Raw genomic sequence first — 12,024 nt, 5'->3', positions numbered from 1 at the left:
GTCCGTCTACTTGGCATTTTACTTAACGCGTTTTCTAAAATTCCTATGTACTCTGTTGGCCGGCACAGAACGGCGCTCCATACTATCACTGGCAAACTCCAGTACCTCTGAATCGTTGGACTTGTTAATGTTTTATCCTAAGTGCAGTGTCAAGCTTAGTAATAATTCTATCAGCATTTCGAGGAAGGCTGGATGGTTGCCGCGATGGATAAGATATTAATACTGAGCCGAAACCTTCAAAAGCACCAACAACGCATACGGCGTCCGCTACAGCTATTGTGGGACAAACAGCTGCACGTAAATCTACATGTGTTGGCTTTTTATGAGAACAATTGCTATCAAGAATTCGTGTTTCGGCCTCAAAAATTAAGCCACAACGGCAAAATTCGAAGCACCCACAGCTTGATGTTTACTTTTACGCAGCAATAACGTCGCAAAATTTTATGGTCTTGTATCTGGTCACCCAGATTCCAAACCTGGGTAGGCTCGAATCGCCTTTTCTTTGACTAGTGTGCTTAAGAACAGTCTTTTACTTGGAGAGAGGAAGCTGATGCCGCAGCAAGTAAGCTTATCAACCATCTTTAAATTCGTTCTGTATTCACACTGCCCAATTAGAGCCATTTTTTTTCCAAATAGCCGACACGAATGACGAAGTGCTGGGTGCAATTTTTTCCAACATCTTCAAAGCACTTATTTACTGATCGTTTTCACCTCATCGAGAGCAAACAGCGCTTACCAATGCGGGGTAAAGCTCCCTAGGTGGCGTAGTAGGGCATGAAAAAACGCCCGAGCGATTCAAACGAACGTCCTTCAACCACCCGATCGACAATTAATCTTCATCGCAGCTTTGGACAAATTTTCAGGACTGTGGTGGCCCTACAGTTGTGTCGCTGGGTTACATACCCCCTTTAGAGCTTTAGAGTGTATAAAGGGCATCTTTAGCGCTCTCGCAATACTTAAGCAGTTCACTGCTGTGCGGCGCAACCTTCCTTGTCTGTCAAGATTTTTATCGGAATTGCGCGAGTCTTGTGCTTATCAAATCTACGCATCCGCCACTCTTGCCAAAATTTCAAGACGGGTGGCGAACCATCAGTCTAAGAATGACGTCCAAAGCACCAACCCACCTCCCCTGCCTACCACACATGCCTGATTGGTCGCAACTTCACGGCATTGTCAGTGAAGTACTCGAACGTTACCCATCCTGTGTCAGTATACTGCAAGAGCGTGCTGCTGCACCTCCTTAAAAGGACCTGTGGTTTTAACTTGTCCAAGGTAGGGCTGCATGTGCACATCGGTCCGCCATCTGCTCTTTCAATTGCCTCCACCAATACACCAGGATTGGTTATGGCAACAGGAAATTCGCTCAGCAATGCACTTCTCCGAAAACAACAAATGGCACCAAAACTCCCCGAGTCCACACTTTCGGCAAGGAGGCCGATAACAGATTCCCCCTCTAGCCTCCAAAGCCATCTGATCCATTACGAAAGCGATGATCACAGGTTTGCCCTTTACCAATCTCCAATGCTTGGCAGAAGCAATACTGTGGAGGCGCGCAAAAAGGAGGCCGGCCGTTTCTTGCACCGCATATCAAAATGAGCACCTCCAGCAACACCACACGAATAATGTGCTGCTGACATTCGTGTACATAGCATAAGAAAGCGATACACGCTCAAGACCAAGGCGATGATGGAGGATACCCTGTGCTGGGCTAGCGATATTTTGAGATTCCTGGCTGGCCGCTCCCAGAAGCAATAACTCGCCAAATGAACCCTCAAGACTACTTACAAAGCAGTGTTACGGTCAATTTGCTGCATCTGGAGAACTCTTATCATCTTCTTTAGTGGGCATAAAAGGCGCCACGTGCAGGCTGAAATTCCTGCTTTGTTTAAGCAACTCCTCAGCCTGCTCCTTTTTACTTGCACCAGGAGGAAGCAAACGCGGAACCCTCTGCGGGTTCTCGCGTGCCTCGCTTTCCAAGGTATCGGCGAACTGCTTCAGCAGCGAGTCGAAAGACATGTCTGGTGGAACTGATCCGCTGACACTTCCCGCCAGCCCGAGCACTCTGTCCAAAAACGCACTATTAGAGGACTGAGAGTCCTGAAAGGCAGCCTGTACTCTTTTACCGACAGTTGAGTCGAAAAAGGCCTGAATATCCTGTTGCGAGGTCGTGTTAAGAAAGCTCGTGAGCAATTCTTGTATCTCGCTTGAATCTAGGTGTGCCGACGTCTTCTCATCCTCGCCGCCCAAGAGATCAGCACTTATCTCGCCTAGTTTGTTCAGCTCCTCGCTGACTGCCTCGACCTCGTCACGCGCCGATGCCTTGTGCTGCTTCAGCTGATCTGCAAGCCCTTGTGCACGAATAATGTCCCCTGGGGTGATGCCGCTTATCATCAGTGCTCTTAGTAGCTGCTTCCTAAACTCTGGACAGCTTTTAGAACCAGCAACCTGCTTGAGTGATCCGAGGGCCTTGATGCTTGCCGCACTGCCACCTGTCAATGCCGCTTTTATGAAGGCAGGTTCTGCCATAAATCCGAAAGGGCAGGGAGACACGGCAGCAAGGACAAACGCAACAGCTGGGATGCGGGAAGCGGAGTACTGGGGGGGGATATACTGGAAGTAACTCGTCAGAGTCGAAAACAGGGCAGACTGCACGGCCTCTGTATACCTACCGAGGCACTCAGTAATGGCAGCATCGCTCTTTTCATAGACGCAATTTTGCAACTCCTGTGGAACATGGAGTGTCAGGAAGAGATACGCAAGCGACAGGAAAGCTGCGCGCTGCGATCCACTTGCTGCATTCAAGGAACTGCCCTGGTAGCCGGCGGGGTGCAGAGCAGCAATGAAGTCCCCCTGCCCACCCAGTTTCTTATGCATATTTGCCGCTGCACTAATCCACGATTCTGGAAATCGCTTACTTCGCAGCTCATGCATCAGCGCCACATGCCACCACCTGGCAATCCGACGAGAAGTCGAGGTACCAAAGTTTTGGCGCAACTCCGCCTGAGCATCGTCTAAGTGCTTGAAGAGGCCATTTCGAATTAATGCATCATACAGATCCTTTTCCGCGTTCTCAAGCGGCACGTGCACTACTTCTCCGACACCTCTACCTACTGCAACTTCCGGCAGATCCTCCCCCTCAACGTTGTGAGGCGCATACGCTAGAAGCGCGCAAACGGCCAAGCAAGGGCCAAGAAACCGCTTAAAAAGCGTCATTGTTTGCCTTAGTTGAAAAACGATGACGATGAAGCTCTGCAATCCTTGCCTTCTTCCTCGTTGCACACCCGTAGTATGCTCCTGGGATGCGGGAGAAGAGCGTTAAGCAAGCAGGAACCACCACTTGACGTGTGCTCCAGAGGCCCGAGATGAAGTGCGGGTATTCCAAAGACCCTAATCAAAAATATCTGGCGTTAAAGCTGCACCAGATAAGCGATAAGCATGGAGAGGGAAGCACAGGGATTGGGGTTTCCCGCCGACAAACGGGTGCAGATGAGGCAGTAATCCACGATACCTTCAGAAAGAAAACAAGGCACGGCAAAGCAACAAAGGGACAAAAATAGAAAGGGAATAAAGTGGGAAACTTGAAGATTACGCGCAAAACTGCCCTACTGTGGAAGGTCGGGAGATGCAGCAGGTGCGGAAGCCTGGTGACATTTATGGCCGTGCCATGCCAAGACCTGCTGAGCGTGTTCACATAACTACCTTTACAGCTCAGGAGATATTTTTCAAGATTGGAATAAGAGGCTCTTTATGCACTTTCCTCTTGTTTATCATTTGGAGCAAAAAGCCAGCGTGGCCGTGGCCTGTGGTGCTATGCAGTACAGGAAATCCCCACGATCCCCATGGCCAGACATGGCCTTCGAGCGTCATGCATCTCTTTCCTTATTGGTTTCCCGCTGATGCTCCTAAGTTATATCCCTTCACATTTTTAAAGAATAAAGCTCTGCTTTCCCCTCTCTTGTCTTTGGTGCCTCCGCTGTACTGTCCTCTCTCGCGCTACCTTAGTACCTGCAGCGCATAACCCTAGCAGTGTTGAGTTTGGCTGCTCCGTAGTGCAGCCTTATTGCAACATAGGAACAAAGAAAATACTCCATTGACTAAGCCTGCGAATTCCGATCCGTATCAGACGGTGCCCTAAGTGCTGTACTCGTGAAACATGCTGGGGGAGGGGGGAGCGTAGTCGGCTCCTCTGCACTTTTGCAATTAATTGCGGAGGAGTTTGGCGTTACTGCTTTTTGAGAAGGCATTGTCTAGGTGACTGAAGGTTTTTTGAGTTTATTCAAAGTGTGGGGTTAAGTCAGCGTTCAACTAGGCGAAGATATAGTGTCTGGATGTGCTCCAAATAAATTTGTGCGGTTATGTGGTAATGCCTGAATGGCTTAGGGTCGGAGAGACTCACGTCCCTGAAGCCCTTCTTCTCAGTAGGTGGGGGATAATTTGGGTTGAAGGACAGGGAGGATGACATACTTTATGCTAACGGGTAACGTGTTGGCTTGGGTATGAGGGGCTCTATGTGGGGATCCCGGGAGAAGCCTCACAGACTAGGAGAGGTGGAATATCCTTTCCACAGACTCGGCGTGTCTGATACCTTAAAGGCTCCAAGGAGCAACACAGACAGAGCCCGATATGTCCATCCATCTCCATTTTAGCCTGTCTCGTAGCTTCACGACCCTCAAGAATTGTTACGGCAGTCCAATTAGTTCTGCGGTATGCAGTAAGTAGAACTAAAACTTATTTGAAAGCAGCCATCTCAATTTAATAACTAGGTATGGACTCATTTGTTAATGCAATGTTCTCTAAGGCCTCTATGTCCACGCAAAGACGCTGCCTGCTGAGGCTTCCCTCCTTCGATTGGCATCTTGAGTGCGAGTTTAAACTAAAGCAAGCAGAACGACATGTTGTTTTTATTATCTGAACTAAATTCAATGGTGTGTGTAAGCGAACCAGGCCACTGATATAACGTGTGCCTTACATGTTCTAGCAAGTAAAAAGCCCGTTTTACATACTGAGTGTAAACCAATTATCCGTGAGTGCTGTGCCAAACCAAGTGCAGTGTGAGTGTATGTGGGAACATACGTGGAGATGCGTCTTTCGTCTCCCCACATGCACCGATGATATGCAATTATCCAGTGCTCTCTTGAGCACACACAAACGTTCAGCCGACACATTGTATATAATCTCCGCAGCTCCGTCTGTACAGAGCCCAATGACCTTTTCCCACACAAAGGGGCCAGCTATAGGAGAAACGAGAGAGAAAGTGCTGACGTAAACCTACTTCCTGAAAACTCCCTATTAGCTTGTTGGTAGCTTGAAAAAAGCTTCAAGCGGATAAAAAATGCATGCAGCTTCGGGAATCTGCTTCGTCTATATGTACAAAATTAGCCATCGTGCAAGTTTCATAGTAGGTATAGTTCGCTTGGCCTTAACGCAATCGGTTGTGCAGAGGGAGGCGTCGCTACTGGACTTCCGTCCGTATTCTAACACACGCACCGCCTCTCCCAGCTTGCTCAAGCTGCTCAGTGGTCAGCCTACGAGGTCCGCAGAGAAGACAGTTGCATTGCTATTGCGCACTCTCTTTGGCACGGTACGCCAGTGCCAGGGGTATATATATGTTCTGCAGATGGGGATCTTAATGCCGTGGTTCATAGCCATTAGATCCGTGCAGGATGTTTACACCGCCAGCGTGTCACAATGCAATGGGTCTCTGCCAATAACAGTTTTTTGAAGACGCAAAGGTAAAGTGTACCAAAGCCACACCAAGAAGGCTACCACCAGTCATGTTTACGGGGGACTTGCTATAAAACTGGCCATGGGGTTGATTCCTGTTCATTGGTGTCCGAAAATGTGCAATCCTCATACTTGAAGTTGGGCTTTATGTGACTGCACTCACTTGACCGTGTTACTAAAAGGGTCCAGTTACTTGGACGCCAGCTGCCCCTTGCCCCCCAAGTCTGCGGGTTGAAGCCGAGCAATGGGGACGCAGAGCTTGTAATGAGCATAAGTTAAACGCCCTCCAAGTTATTATCCGACTTTGGGCTGAGTATCCGCATATCCGAGTCCTAGGAAGAGCGCTCAGCAGAGACTCGAGCAGCATCATGAGCAGCCTCATCTACATTGGACGACGAGCAGCCTCTCTTGCTACCATGACTACAGTCCAGCAAGAGCAGCCAGAACTGCTGCCCATAAGACTTCCTTGAATTGCAGTCGCCTGACCGAACTAGTCTTGTGGTAACGTTTGAACATAGAGCAATTCTATCCAGTGGCTTTAAAGCCGCGCATCGCAATACCCCAAAACGCGCGGAGGAATTAACTGCTTAGATCCAGGCCAATGAAACAAGCCCTTGGGATTTTTTTTCACACAACTTTGTGCGCAACGCAATTTGTGTCTAACATGCAAAAGATCCTACCTCCGCATATGCCCGAACCGTGCGGCCACCAAGCTACCGGTGCGCACTGCCCCAATTTGCCCGTAATTCTCCGCCACTAACACCTGAGGCCACTCTTCCACTACCCGTAAGCCCCATGTAATCTAGGAATCTCCCTGTCCCCTCGTTCACTAAGGCCTGTGTGATCCCTGCTGCAAAAACAGCAGGCCCTATTCCCAGGAACGCCCAGCAAAATTGGCGGATCAAGATGCTCTGCCCGCACATTTGACCATCAAACAGCATCAGCAACCGCTGTTTCTCTTTAGTTGCAACGGATTTCGTAAGGGCCCTTCCCAGAGACCTTAGAGGACCTGGAAAGGTCACTATTAGGAGAGGGGTGCTTCCTCTGCCTCTAGTTCATCCAAGTCGGCCTGTGTGATGCCAGCCTCTTTCATGAGCCGCTCTCTTATGATACGGCGGCGGCGTTGAAAGACTGTTTCACCCCCTGAGCACAAAAGCCCTAAATTCTCAGCATCTGGTCTCCACTAGCTTGAGAGAGCTGCCCTCAAATTTTCCCTCACCCCGGCACTTGATGCGTGATGCTCCGTGCGGTTGCACTAGCTGTACTAGCGAGAGACGATAGAGACAGTCACACGCATCATGCGACGCTCCTGTGATATATTGACACTCAAATGTCCCCTGAGCGCGAGGCAGCGAGACGCGTTACAACCTACTTTTCCGACGCTTCTCTCCCCACCCTATGCCCCCATACTAAGCCCCGATGTGACAGATGAGAATATCGGACACAGACAGTTCGGCAGATGAATCGCAAGAAGCCAGAGAGGTGGAGTGGGAGGAGAAACTGAGGCTCACCTGGTTGGGTGTAGGTCGTGACAAGCGTGTATAGGCAAATTGAAACAATAATCACACACAAAATGAACTCTTTGGGGTCCTCCTTAGGAGACACGAAAAAGCGACCTCCCGCATACGGCCCCAGCTTCAAGTCCATTCGCCTCTTCGGCTGCGGCTGGAAAGGATCGACGCTCTCGGGGTGTAAGCGCCCGCCACCGACTGTCCTCTCAGCTGGGGAAGGGCCATGAGGGTCCACTGGAGGGGCTTTGTTCACTGAAGAGGGTGAATTAGACATTTGGGAGGACAAGCGGGGAGGCGTAACGGATACAAAGGAAATCCTCCCGCGAAGTGCCGGTGCTGCTGGTGCATCTGTAGCGGCAGCTTGTGAAATCGTCCTTGCCGCTGCAGTTGGTGGACCCCCTACTGCAGGCGAGAAAGAAAGTCTCGGTTCTCGCCTGGCCAGTGCGAAGCCGCGGCGGGAGGTGTGCCCTCTTAGACAGAGCAACAAGCCGGTCATGTCTAGCCGTGGGTAGTTGATCCTGCCGTTGAGCGCCTTGAATGAAGCGTGGGGTCGGACAGGCTCCATGAAGGAGGCTTGTCAGTAGAGTGGATTCGATGATTGAAATGCAGGATGGTGCGTGTGGGAGGGCTGACGAGGAAGGACAAGGGTCTCAGGGGGAGCCTGGGCAAGAGAAAGTCGGGGGAGATAACAGCCTGGTGCTACACGGCATGCATAGAGGATAGAGAAAGATATGAGGCAGTAACAAGCTTGCACTTCTTGAGGGGTCGTGTGAAAGAGGAGGGCTGCGCGGTATTTCTCGTGTTCGAATGGACTTTGCAGGCAGAAAGCCCCAAGTCCTCGTAGGTTTCCCTGCAACGGTTTTTTGTGCTGATAACGGTTTTAGCAGGAAATATTCGCGAAAGCATCAGAAAAGGGGTAATATTAGCCGCACATACTTAGCAAGGTTTAGCCTAAAAGACTTTCACCTTCAGCTTCCCGAAAACCCAGCTACGCCAGACCACAGGGATGCGGTGGCGCCTTCTTCCACAGGTTTCCACCCGTGTCACCTTATGCTCATACCCGACGTTGATTATGGCGTCTAATTCCAATGCGTGATGCAGTGCATCTCAATGGAGCTGACTCTTTCTCGCCCAGCTTCAAGGCCCCGATAAAAAATAGTGGGCTACAATACAACGAAGAGCTTCGTAATCGCCGTTCACAGGAGCATAAATGCATATAGATAGGCCGTATTCCTGAGGTGAGGAGCCCTGGAGGTGTGGGTTTCAGGGCAGACTAGTGCTACTGCACAACCCACGCCACTTACAACGCTTTAACCAAGTTCGCCATAGGGCAACAAGTTACTTCAAGACTCAACATAAACTTGATAGAAACTTATTGACTGCTTTTCCGAAATATTCCTTCATTCCCATTCCCTTTCCTTTTATTTCCCAACAAGAGAAGAGAGGGGCAGCCAGGGCTCGTGTAGCTGCACGATCACCCCATTTAGAAAATTTCAGGTGTTGTACTTAGCATCTAGCGCACAAGCAGACAATGATTTATCTTATTGTACTGGGATAACGCTATTATAAAAAAATAAGCTACACAACCAGACACACAAATTAGTCTGTTTTTACACACGCAGTTGTGTGTGTGCTGGCTGTTGAGCTTAGGCGTGTGGGGTGTCCACCCGTGAGTGTTGTGTTTTGCGGTGTGAGAAGTATGTGGGCCCACTGTATCCTGCCGTCCCACTTCAGAATACAGGCCATCACTGTCAGTGACTGTTTATTGAAACCAACCGCGTACAATACAGCTGAAGGATACCAGCCCTATCGCCAGTCCAGTAAGAGAGATAAACGCGAAAACAGTGGCATGGAGAAAGGCAAATGTGTGTATCAGCCACCAAAGTAAAATTGACACTACGGGAGACACATATACTCTCCTAAAAGCAATGAGGGATCAAACCAACACGATCGTGGGAGCGTGCTGGCTCACTGCCGTCGGAGTGTTGAAATGTGAACCACGTGCTACCGGGAAAACAGAAGATACGTAAGCTGTGTACAGGGAAAAAACACATGCAATAAGCTCGTCCGTCCCTCATAGGGCAGTATTTGGGTGCAAAGACAGCCTGCTCATACGGCAGTACCTATTTCAAAGTCCTGAAAGAAACATGAGAAAGAATGTACAGACAACAGAGCAGAGTGTACCTGAATCTCAGTAAAGAGAACGTGACAGTAAAAACCAGGACCTCTTCAAGAGATGCCTATTCATGAAAGTAATTTTTTCAGAAAAATCAGGTATACTGAATATTGACGAATACCAAGGAACCCAAGGAATACCTACCATGGCACTTAGCGTTGCTGGCATAACCGCAAAGCCTCCCGGAGCTAAAGAAGCCCAGAACTGCTCCTCCGTCAAGTACTAAGGCTAGTTTCTCCACTCCACGTTACAAGAAGCTCCCACTTAGTGAGTCTTCAGCGCTCACCTGTCTTAGAAACTAGTACTTTCACAGCCTCCTGCGAATTCTCTGTTTCCACGAAAATCACTTGCGACAAATTATGGCAGTAATTAATAGAGGGTAAAACTTCGTTGCGAGCCCAGATCAACGGCAAATACAACTCCTAGAGGGCTTGGTAGAGCAAGAAACAGCGCCTCTGAGTGAGGGGATTGCATATGGTCCTAGCCACCTGGCTGCAAACTTCCTCGTCAGGTCACCTTTTAGTGCACCTCGCAAAGACTGCCGATCCCCCAGGGCCATATACAGGCTCAAAACACACATTTAAAGGACTCCTATTGTAACTCCGTGTGTTCCTTACTGACATGTGCGTATACATGTGCGTGCACCGGCCAGTTGTAATTTGAATTCCTTTGCTGCGAAGGGTACCTGTTGATCCCAAACCACCCGGTCTAGGTCCTTAGTCAGGAGGAGCTTCTCGAGGTAGACCAGGGATACGAAAGAGCAAGGGTAGACCTGTGTTCGCAGTAGAATCTAATCACTCAGCACAAGGGAGAAAATCATGCCAAGTATGAACGTTTGCCACTAGGCTCCCCAACTTCTGGCGGAGACTGCAATTAGTGCGCTCGGTATGCTTATCTACATCAGGGTAGTTCCCTGAGCTTATGGTCAATGCGTAGGCGGATCAAAAAGACACTCCAGAGCTCAATAGTAAGCGTTGGGTCGCAATCCGCAACAATACCTTTTGTACTCGGTGGAGCGTTCAGACACGTGTTGAGATTAATTGAACGACTTTCTTGGCACGACGAAGCTGGTAAAAGTGTCGAAGTCGGCATGCTTGCTGAGTCTGAACAGCGACAGAAGTGCTTTTGTCTTGCTCTCTCTTAAGCTTTGGCAATTCGAAGATATAGTCCATAATCAGAGCAGTGCAACTCCTTTGAGGACCCAATAGGCCCTGTGAAATAATCGAGCTAAGGCAAATTGCGCGTTTCCAGCTGCCAACAATCTGGGCATGCCACTGCGATCTCCTCTGCCACGAGAGCCATCAGAGGCAACCAGGACCGTAGGACATTTTCCATTTTTTTGTGGATCCCATGGTGCCTGAATGAGCATGATCATGGGCTTCGCACAAACCGGCACTGTGGGACAAAGTCAAAGAGTACAAACAGCCGGCTTCCCGCTTCGGAGTGATCCACAGCAAGTCATCCGTAGCCTGGTAGTGTTTCACCCTTTTGCCAATCTAGACTTTGGCGATACTAAATGACGTAGTCGTTTCAAAGAATGAGGTTTCGCAATGTTGAAAGAAACCTAAATCTTCTGAGACAAAGGCGGTTGCGTTGCAAAACAGTGGGTTTCCTTCTGGGGTGTTGCCCGAGCGCGCCAGCGACAATGTTGTTTGTGCCTGTAGTGTGCTTTACTGCAAGAGTCGTCTTAGAGAAGGCCGTCAAGCCAGCGAACAGTTCTATGACTGCTGAGGCTTCGAAAAATTCGCTGGAATAATTAAATTGGTCGGTTTTGAGAGTGAAATAACTCTCATCTAAAGTGTGCCCGCATTTCCCCACGCCCTATCATATCGCACGAATTGCCTTTTCGCACATACAGCTGCAGCTGCTTGATTCAGATCAAGAGCTGAGAAAAAGGAAGCAGTAAAGTGGTTCTTTGGGGAACCCGCAGTCTGTTGGGAGAGAATAGCACCCACCACTTGGTCATGACAATCGGCTTTAAAAGAGAGGGGCTAATGATAGGGCAGCTCGAGTACTGGAAGCAGAAAGGCGGCTGATAATTGTTCAGACTGCGGCATCTGCATCCAGGTCACATATTGCGTTTTTCTTGATTGATCAATCAAAAGGCGCGCCATATCGAGGATTTCAGGGGTGAAATTGCTGTAGTAAGGTGAGAACTCATAGAACTTTGCAACTTTCTCACGGTGGCGTAGAGGAAAATGCCACGCCATGGCTACCTCAAAATTCCCCTAATTTGATTTGATTCCTGCAACCGAAGCACAAACTCTTAGAAGCATGGGTATTTACATGAATCTCTAGCAGTTGCTTGCCCCTTCACTCAGCTTCTTATCCCGCAACAGCTGAGCGCTCTTCGTAGGTGCTGGAGGCGCTCTTGAGCTTATCGGCTGGTGAATACTGGACGCCACACCTGTTGACATCCACCCAAACCTCCTTGATAGACTCATACATGCTCGGGGTAGCTTGACTTTGGAATATGCTGGGGCATTGACAAATCTAAACAATACAGAGGTACTGGAGTTTGCCAGTGGGAGTATGGAGCGCCGTTCTGTGCCGGCCAACAGAGTACATAGGAATTTTAGAAAACGCGTTAAGTAAAATGCCAAGTAGACGGAT

General features: G+C 49.2%; 2 protein-coding genes across 2 annotated transcripts; both read right to left on the bottom strand.

Annotated features, from left to right (window-relative positions):
* Positions 1 to 1,800: 1,800 nt before the first annotated feature.
* Positions 1,801 to 3,213, bottom strand: LOC34622346. Its single transcript, XM_022735512.2, has one exon. It carries the CDS (start codon positions 3,211 to 3,213, stop codon positions 1,801 to 1,803), a length of 1,413 nt encoding a protein of 470 aa, XP_022591552.2.
* Positions 3,214 to 6,748: 3,535 nt separating this feature from the next.
* Positions 6,749 to 7,731, bottom strand: LOC34622345. Its single transcript, XM_022735511.2, has 2 exons — positions 7,236 to 7,731; positions 6,749 to 6,867 (listed from the first exon to the last, which is right to left on the bottom strand). Exons 1-2 carry the CDS (start codon positions 7,729 to 7,731, stop codon positions 6,749 to 6,751), a joined length of 615 nt encoding a protein of 204 aa, XP_022591551.2.
* Between the last annotated feature and the right edge of the window lie 4,293 nt (positions 7,732 to 12,024).

The sequence above is a fragment of the Cyclospora cayetanensis genome, unplaced genomic scaffold, assembly GCF_002999335.1.
Source record: "Cyclospora cayetanensis isolate NF1_C8 unplaced genomic scaffold, CcayRef3 CcayRef3_contig_367, whole genome shotgun sequence".
In the NCBI taxonomy this organism is placed as follows: domain Eukaryota; phylum Apicomplexa; class Conoidasida; order Eucoccidiorida; family Eimeriidae; genus Cyclospora; species Cyclospora cayetanensis.
Note: the sequence above shows the minus strand (reverse complement) of the source record. Positions and strands in the feature narration are given on the sequence as shown.

Bases quoted from the DNA above. Each gene is read 5' to 3' on its own strand.
- LOC34622346 (XM_022735512.2), bottom strand. From the start codon at position 3,213: ATGACGCTTTTTAAGCGGTTTCTTGGCCCTTGCTTGGCCGTTTGCGCG.
- LOC34622345 (XM_022735511.2), bottom strand. From the start codon at position 7,731: ATGACCGGCTTGTTGCTCTGTCTAAGAGGGCACACCTCCCGCCGCGGC. The intron at 6,868-7,235 runs GTGAGCCTCAGT...TTTTGTGCTCAG, and splicing joins CACGACCTACACCCAACCAG to GGGGTGAAACAGTCTTTCAA.